This window comes from Amaranthus tricolor, chromosome 1 (genome assembly GCF_026212465.1).
Source record: "Amaranthus tricolor cultivar Red isolate AtriRed21 chromosome 1, ASM2621246v1, whole genome shotgun sequence".
In the NCBI taxonomy this organism is placed as follows: domain Eukaryota; kingdom Viridiplantae; phylum Streptophyta; class Magnoliopsida; order Caryophyllales; family Amaranthaceae; genus Amaranthus; species Amaranthus tricolor.
In genome coordinates, this window is record NC_080047.1 from 17,938,178 (window position 1) to 17,947,210 (window position 9,033).

General features: G+C 36.2%; 1 protein-coding gene across 1 annotated transcript; it reads left to right on the plus strand.

Moving 5' to 3' along the window:
* The first annotated feature begins 4,788 nt into the window (after positions 1-4,788).
* LOC130806913 (uncharacterized) lies at positions 4,789-6,132 on the plus strand. Its single transcript, XM_057672152.1, has one exon. It carries the CDS (start codon positions 4,789-4,791, stop codon positions 6,130-6,132), a length of 1,344 nt encoding a protein of 447 aa, XP_057528135.1.
* Positions 6,133-9,033: the final 2,901 nt, after the last annotated feature.

The following is a 9,033-nucleotide window of genomic DNA, read 5'->3' on the forward strand; positions in this document are numbered from 1 at the left end:
TTCTAAGTTAGGTAATATCGATTTTAGGAGTTTATTTCAAGAAAAATAAATATTATTAGCTACTAGTAGAAAATATTAAAGTGGAGACTATTAATATAATAATAAGTAAAATTTTTGGTAATAAATGAGGAAACTATTAAATATAGAGTGATAAATAAAATATAATGAGTAAAGATTAATTTGTGAACTACAAGGGGCTAAAGATAAAATTTAAGTCTATAGTAGTAACTATATTAAATAAAACAAGTTATTACCTCAGTTGAATAAAGTCAAAATTAGCACGTAATAATGAAAATGTGATGAACTTATGTGAAATTATCTGATTATTGGTTGAATGACCTTGATAGTAAAGTAATGTCGAACCATGGACCAACATGTAAAATCCCAGCGCTCGTGTTAGCCGGCACGTATAAATGCGGTGTTAGACAAGGGGTTAGCTACCTATCCTGTAGAAGCTCGAGCATAAACATTGGCGTGGTGACGACTCCCACCACAGTTAAATATAGGGCTTCGGCCGTAATCTAGCCAGATCCTTACATATTAGGTGTCATATTATTGTGCTTGTTGATCAGTGATAAACTTGATTAGTGTTGATGTAATGATGCATGGTACGGTTATGAGTATTAATCAAATGAACTTACTTAAGTATTAAGATTACCAATAGAATAAGTGGCAGTAACATACTTCTGCCAAGGTTGAGAATGGTATCCTAATGACTTAAAAGTATAGAACAGTAAAGAATATAGTAAAATTATACAGTGGTATCAATTAGTTATAAGTTCGTACTTTAATTATTATTTTGTAGATATACTGTACAATTTATGTATTTTGAGCTGGATAGGGAGTTATGTTCGGCATTAAGCACTGACCCGTTCAATTGGCTATCATCCGTATTATGGATGGCAACATTTTGCAGGGATTAGTTTCAGATTCTGATCCAGGCCGCAGCTACCAATTATTTATGCTATCAAGGACTTAGCTGCATTTTATTATTCACTTGATGTTTGACGATCTTGACGTATCTAGTTTTAATTATTATGTATTTTTGGAACAAACGATATTTATTTCATTTGCCTTCTCGGATGTAATATTTATTGTTTTTCATAAATAGTTTTAGTTTTTAAAAGTTTTTAGCAAATCAGCATTTTGAGACTTCCGCTTTGTTATTGTAAATATTATCATTAATATTAATTACTTATCGAAACTGTCACTTCTATTACACTATGTATATGTTAATAAAGATGATCTGTGTACATGTTAACAAAATTCTAAAAATTATCTACTCTTATTTATAGTATCCAATATAATTAAGCATCAAGTCATCTATGTATATGTTAATAAAGATGATTCAAATTGTTCAATATTATAATGCACAATTATGCATAACATTCTTTTCACTTTTATAAAATCACATTATATATATAAAAAAAATATAATGACACTAATTTGTATTGCAATATATAAATTTGATGCAATATAAGGTTTTTAAAACTTATTATTAATACTTTAAATAATAACTAATGTAATAAAATCTTGTTGCAAATATGTTGCAATCACATCTTTAATTGTAAAATTGATACATTTAACAAAATTTAGAAAACAGCTAGTTAGAGTATTCCAATAAAACTATAATATTGTATGATGACATTATGCATGCATCCTACAAGTTATCCGATCTTATGCTAGCTTTTTTCAAGTTTATGGTCCACACATATTTACTCTTAACTTTATTTTATAACGATTTGGGGTTTATAATCCTTATATTTTTTTCCACTAACTTTATAATTTAATAAATTATTTTTCACACCATCTATTTCTTATCGTCACTTAAATTAGCAAAATTTTTTATTTTATTTTGTTATCACTAGTTTGTTCTCTTCTTCACATATGAACATCTATTAAAACAATAAACATTAATCCTCTTACTACTATTGTATAATTGTATCCATTCCTAAATACTTTGTTGTCTGGAAACTTAGGTCCCAAAGATAATGTAACCTATAGGATATTTCCTTCTTCCCTCATTGTTTTCATCCATATCCTCAAGTTCATCCTTATATATATTTTCCTCATTCTCATTGTACATATAAACATCTCTTATTCTTTCCTCCCCTAGCTCTGTATCAATTTCATCTTGTACATCTTAACTACTCACATCATCATCTAAATAAAAATCCACATATTTAGTGAATAAGTCATCATCACTTTCATCATCTTCATCACTAACTCATAAGATGAATCCTCATAATCATCTAAAATCACTTGACTCACCCTTACTAGCATAAACTATGCACTTACCTCAAAAATAGTAATAGTACCACTTGGAAGCTACTTACTTAATGTAGGGGGTTTTATTGATGTAGGGGTGTACTTGATGTAGGGGTTTAGTTGATGCAGGGGGTGTACTCGATGTAGGGGTTTAGTTGATGCAGGGGGTGTAGATGCGTTTTTGTGAGTTGTGAGGAAGTTGTTTTAGGTCTCAATAATGAAGAGGAAGCTTTCTTGAATGCGGTTAATGCTTTTTTTGTGAGTTGGGAGGAAGGTTGGTCAACTTTAGATCTATGTTTTGATTCCTTTACACATTTTACACCTTTGCCCCTCAACTGGGGACCCCTCTCCCCCACCACCTGTCCCTAATTAACTTATAGCATATTATCTTTGGATTCTCCCACTTTCAATTATCCCCTTCATGTATGCACAAGTGGTATTATCCATTATTTTTAGGGGACTCTAAAAAGAAAGGGATATCTTTATCATCTTTAATTTCACTTCTCTCATCAAACAAACTGTACTTATTTTTATACCAAATTATTCCTAAATCATCCAAATCACAATCATTCTTAACTAAATGTGCAATTTGAAAGTTGCAAACTTCTTCCTTTAATGTTTTAAACATGAAACCTTTCTAGTCATACAATGTAGCATTACTTTTTGTCAAAAAAAATCCAAAGTAAAGCCTTACATTTATAGGATTCATGAGGTCATAAACCTGATAATACTCAATTCTATTATTGTTTCACAACCTAACACAAAGTAATTGGAAATATATCAATCTCAAGCACAAATTTAATAAAACTATGAATTCAATTGGAATTCAGCAACACAATGAATCCAATTCGAATTTAGCAAACTTATGAACGCCATTGGAAAATTATCAAAATCAACATCACGCATAAATTCAACAAAAATGAAGAAATTCACTTTCAAATGCGATAGAATAACCACATATATAGACCAACCACCATATTTCGAGAAAAATAAAACCAAAATTCAACAAACAAAAGAAACCTAACAATGTACCTTTGTTTTGTGATGATCTTGTAAGACTTTTTCCTTTTCAATAATCCTTATTTTATCCATGGTTATGTAAGATTTTTAATTCAATTGTGACCAAAAAACAACATTTTGGCCAAAAATGAAGAATCGAATTTGTTTTAGTTTGAAAAAAAATGAATTCAGATTTGGAGAGAACGATTTTCAGATAGAACACATTAAATTAGAAGCATGCATATAAATTAAATGAGGATGCTAATTTACTTGAAAATTCAATTGATTTGATTTCAAATTAAATGCCTTGTCTTCTGCAGTTGAGATTTGAATTATTTTTTGAATGTTTTTAACAGTAGAGGAAGAAGAGTTCTATTTGAGGCAATTGCAACTTGCAAGTGAAGATGAATGAGGCAATTTTGGTGGGAAATAGGGAAAGTATGTAATGACGTGCAATGCAAGTATCCAATGAACTATAAAACTGACGGTCAATTGAAGACAAACGTTAATTAATAGTTTTGGAAAATAAATTTTTTTGTTAGGTATTTATTGAAAAAATTTTATTGAGTACTTTCTAAAAAAATTATTAGGAGTATTAGATGCTTTCTAATATTTTTTTTACTTTTTAAGAATTAATTGCGAATTAAAACCTTAATGTTTGATGCTTTTGCGAATTACAGTCTTAATGTTTTTTTTTTGCGAATTACAGCCTCCAAAGTAGCTTTTCAACCACTATTCAAGCCACGCAATCAGTTCCATACAATATGACCGGTTGACCCTAATTTTTATCTTTGACTTTCCCTCTTTCCATTGACTTGACTTGTGTGAGTTATCATTTAACCCATCCCAACTTTTTCTCAATCTTCTTCATCCAATCATTCCAAATTCAATGACAAACTCTCCAAATGCTCCATTGTTGCAGAAGTTAAAGTCTATTTCCCTCTATCTTGCTCATCTGACCTCTCCAAATTAAAGGACAAACTCTCAAAATCTTCCATTATTGCAAATCCTTATTTATAGGAAATAGCAGTTACTTAAAATTAAGTAGTTATTTTATACTTTCACTTTTTCAATATAAAAGAGTGCTAATGCATAAATAGGAGATGTTACTCTGTAATAAGCGATAAGAAAACAACTGTATTTTCATGAACAAAAACCTCAATTATCAATTCTTCATGGTATCAGAGCTTTAGGGTTTAGATCTGAAAAAAACTTACCATCTACCGTATCTTACCCTGCAAATGGCTGATGTATTAGAAGAACAAACACAACAAACCCTCATGTCCAAAGAACAGATAGAACAGATGTTCCAAATGTTCCAGAAACTCAACAAAATGAACGATCACATAGAAAACCCAACATCAATAAAAATTTCAGAAAAACTCACATATCACAACTATACAAAATGGTGCAAGTTAATGCACATCGCCATTGGAGGCCGGGGGCGGCTCAGCCACATCACTACTGGACCCCCCACCTCTATCAGATCCCAACTTGAATCAATGGGAGCAAAGAGATGCCATGGTCATATCATGGATAATTGAGAACATAGATGGGGATATTGTCAATCAATTCTTAGACGACACAACTGCACATAGCCTATGGCAAGGAATCGAAAGTCTCTTAGGATGTGGTAGAGAGGAACTACAAATATATGATCTCAGTTCAAAGGCAGCCACATTAAAGCAAGAAAACGATACCATCGAAATGTACTACAGTAAACTAAACACTCTATGGAAAGAAATTGATCGAAGAATGTCGAATCCAATGACATGTTCAAAGGATATAACAGAGTTCAACAAATACATTCAAAGACAGAGACTGTACCAATTCCTCACTGGGATTAACGACAACCTAGACAAAGATAGAAGGGACATCCTTAACAGTGAACCATTACCAGTGGTAGAGACGACTTATGCCTCAATCAGGCGAGAAATCACATGCCGGAGAATTATGAACGGCGTCTCATCATCGGGAACCAGTCCCTCAGAGATTGGATTGGGGTTAGCCACGAGAAACAAACCTTTCCAGAGAAGCCGAGAAGAGGATGACCGGAGAAAACTCCGGTGCACTTACTGTGGTGGATCCAGGCATACAAAGGAGGGATGCTTCAAACTTGTGGGATACCCCGAGTGGTGGGACGATCTAAAGAAAAGGAAAGCCGCCACCAAGGCACCGGCAAGCCGGAACGGCGGTAAGGCTAACCTCAGCACTGCCGATCAGTCAACATCATGTCAGAGATCAATAGGCATAGGAGGCCGGAGCAAAGAGGAAGAAGAGGAAACAGTCACCATTGAACAGGGAGATAGAAATGGTGAGAAACAGAAACAAAGAGAGAGAGACACCATAGCCGTCAAACAGGGGGAAGGGAAAGGGATGGAACCCATTGAATACCCTAACACCCCTTTTTATAATACAAAAACCCTGAAACCCACCTCACAAAACCCCAACCCACAATCTTCCGGCCCAATATCACCCTCCAAGCTCAATGCCTCTTCTAGCCCGCAAAACACTACTTCCCAAAGCCTTCTTAGTCTTAACACTAAATCTCAATGGATATTTGACTGTGGGGCGACCGATACGATGACCTTTGACCTCAGTGATTTTTCATCCACACATCCTACTAACCGAACACATATCCAGACGGCTAATGGGGAGTGTGTACCAGTTGCCCAAGCTGGAGCAGTCAACATTTCTCCTTCTCTTCATCTTAAAAATTACTTGTTAATTCCCAGTTTGTCTCATAATTTATTGTCCGTTAGTCAGTTAACCAAGGACTTGAACTGTACTGTGCTTTTAACCTCTGAAAATTGTATTGTACAGGATGCTCAGACGGGGACGATCATTGGGCGTGGTACTGAATGAGGTGGACTATACTATGTCAATGAGGTGATTCAAAATAGTGGGTGCAATGCTTGCTCATGGATCTCCTGCTCACCAATTGAGGACCTGTCATTGTCGTTTAGGTCATCCATCCTTAGGTTATCTAAAACAATTTTTTCCTTCGCTTAATAGTTGTAATAAATCCCTAGATTGTGAAACTTGTGTACTAGCTAAGAGTCATAAAAATTCTTATTATCCCAGTAATACTCGTTCTCCAAAACCCTTTGATGTAGTACATTCTGATGTATGGGGCCCAGCCCCACATACTGACTCTCATGGTTTTTCATACTTTGTGTTATTTATTGATGATTATTCTCGAATGTGCTGGGTTTTTTTTTTGAAACACAAATTTGAGGTTTTTGATGTCTTTGTAAAATACTATAACATGATTCTCACTCAGTTCCATGCAAAACCTAAAATCCTTTGTTCAGATAATGGTGATGAATATATCTCCCTTGCAATGAAACAATTTTGTATTGACCATGGTCTTATTCATCAAACATCCTGTCCCGACACTCCACAACAAAATAGGGTTGCTGAACGAAAAAACCATACCCTCCTTGAAATAGCGCGGACCCTCATGTTTGACACTCATGTCCCAGTCCATTTTTGGCCTGAGGCTATTGCTACTGCCACCTATCTCACAAACTGACTCCCCACAACAATACTCAAATTTCAGACTCCTCTTGCCACACTCAATACATTTACTCCTGTTCCCTCTTCTCACTCCCTTCCTCTTCGCATCTTTGGGTGCGTTGTATATGTCCATCTTCCATCTAGAGTCCGAACAAAGTTTGAACCACGGGCAGTCAAATGTGTGTTTCTTGGGTATGGCACTACACAGAAGGGCTATCGATGTTATGACCTTGTCCATAATAAACTTTATACCACCATGGACTGTGACTTCTTTGAACAATCTCCCTACTACACCCAACCTCGATCTCAGAAGGAGATTATGAGTGAGGATCTCAGCTGGTTGATCATTCCTTGGCTAAAAATCGAGCTCCCAAAGACCAAGTAGGCACTACCACCGATATTACCACTGACATTGTTACTGAATCATCTCCTCAGACTACTACTCCAGCCCCTGAGCATCCGGCCGAACAAGAGGTAACACCGAGTCATACTGCTCCTTTCATTGATATATCAACTGACTACATTGTGCCAAGTAGTGTTGTTGTCCCCAGGAAATATAACTTGCCCTCTCGAAGTACAAGAGGTATGCCTCCTAAGAGGTATGACCCTGAGTATGAATCCCAGAGATCCCGATATCCTATTGGTAGACAAGATGATGAATAACTATCACAAACAGCTGTTGCCTTCAATGCATCTCTTTATTCCAATACTATCCCGAAAACCACTGAAGAAGCTCTCCAAGAACCAAAGTGGAAGCAAGCTATGGACGAAGAGATCATGGCTCTCCAGAAAAACGGAACGTGGGAGAAGTGTTGATTACCAGGTGATAAGAAGGCGGTTGGCTGTAAATGGGTCTTTTCAGTCAAGTATCATGCTGATGGAACCATTGAGAGGTATAAAGCCAGGCTCGTTGCAAAAGGATACACACAAACTTATGGGGTAGACTACTCGGAAACATTCTCACCTGTGGCTAAAATCGATACCATTCGAGTTCTCTTCTCAATAGCAGCAAATAAAGAGTGGCCTCTGTTTCAATTTGATGTAAAAAATGCCTTCCTACATGGAGAGATTGAAGAAGAGGTATACATGAAGCCACCACCCGGGTACTCAGATAAGTATAGCCAAGGAGAGGGGTGTCGACTTAAAAGGGCACTCTACGGCTTGAAACAATCCCCTAGGGCGTGGTTTGGGAGATTCAGTGCAGCAATGAAGAGATTTGGCTACAAACAGAGTAACTCAGACCATACTCTATTTCTCAAGAGAAGTGGAAACCAAATTACATGTCTCGTGATCTATGTAGATGATATGGTGATTACCGGAAACGACTCCAAGGAGATTGACCGACTCAGGTGTAAATTATTCCAAGAGTTTGAGATGAAGGACTTGGGACAACTGAAATACTTCCTTGGAATAGAAGTTCTAAGATCAAGGAAAGGGATATTCATCAATCAGAGAAAGTACATTTTAGATCTCCTAGCAGAAGCAGGCATGTTAGACTGCAAGCCAGCAAATACTCCTACGGTAGCTAATCATGGTCTACAAATCGTTAAAGGGGCAGAAGCGGAAGATCAAGATCGTTATAGAAGGATGGTGGAAATTGTAAGTAAGTTCATGCATCGACCTCAAGTGGAACACATGGCAGCAGTCCTGAGGATCCTAAGATACTTAAAGGGAACCAGTAATAAAGGAGTTTTCTACTCAAAGAATGATAATCTTGATCTTATTGGTTACACAGATGCAGATTGGGCTGGTGATCGGGACGACAGGAAGTCTACCTTGGGTTACTTCACTCTAGTAGGGGGTAATCTAGTCACTTGGAAGAGTAAGAAACAGAAGGTGGTTGCTCTGTCTAGTGCTGAAGCAGAATTCAGAGGGATAGCAAAAGGGTTACAGAGATTCTGTGGATCAGAAAACTTCTAGGAGAGCTAGGCTTTCATCTGACATAAGCAAGCCTTCTATATTGTGATAACAAAGCAGCGATAAGCATCTCTGAAAATCCAGTCCAACATGATCGAACGAAACATGTAGAGATTGATCGACACTTTATTAAGGAGAAACTAGAAAGCAAAGTCATTCGTCTCCCGTTTATTAGATCTAAAGACCAACTAGCTGACATTCTCACAAAAGCAGTTTCATCAGAGGTCTTCAATAGCTCTTTATGCAAGTTAGGCATCGGTGATCCCACTACCTAACTTGAGAGGGAGTATAGGAAATAGCAGTTACTTAATATTGAAATAGCAGTTACTT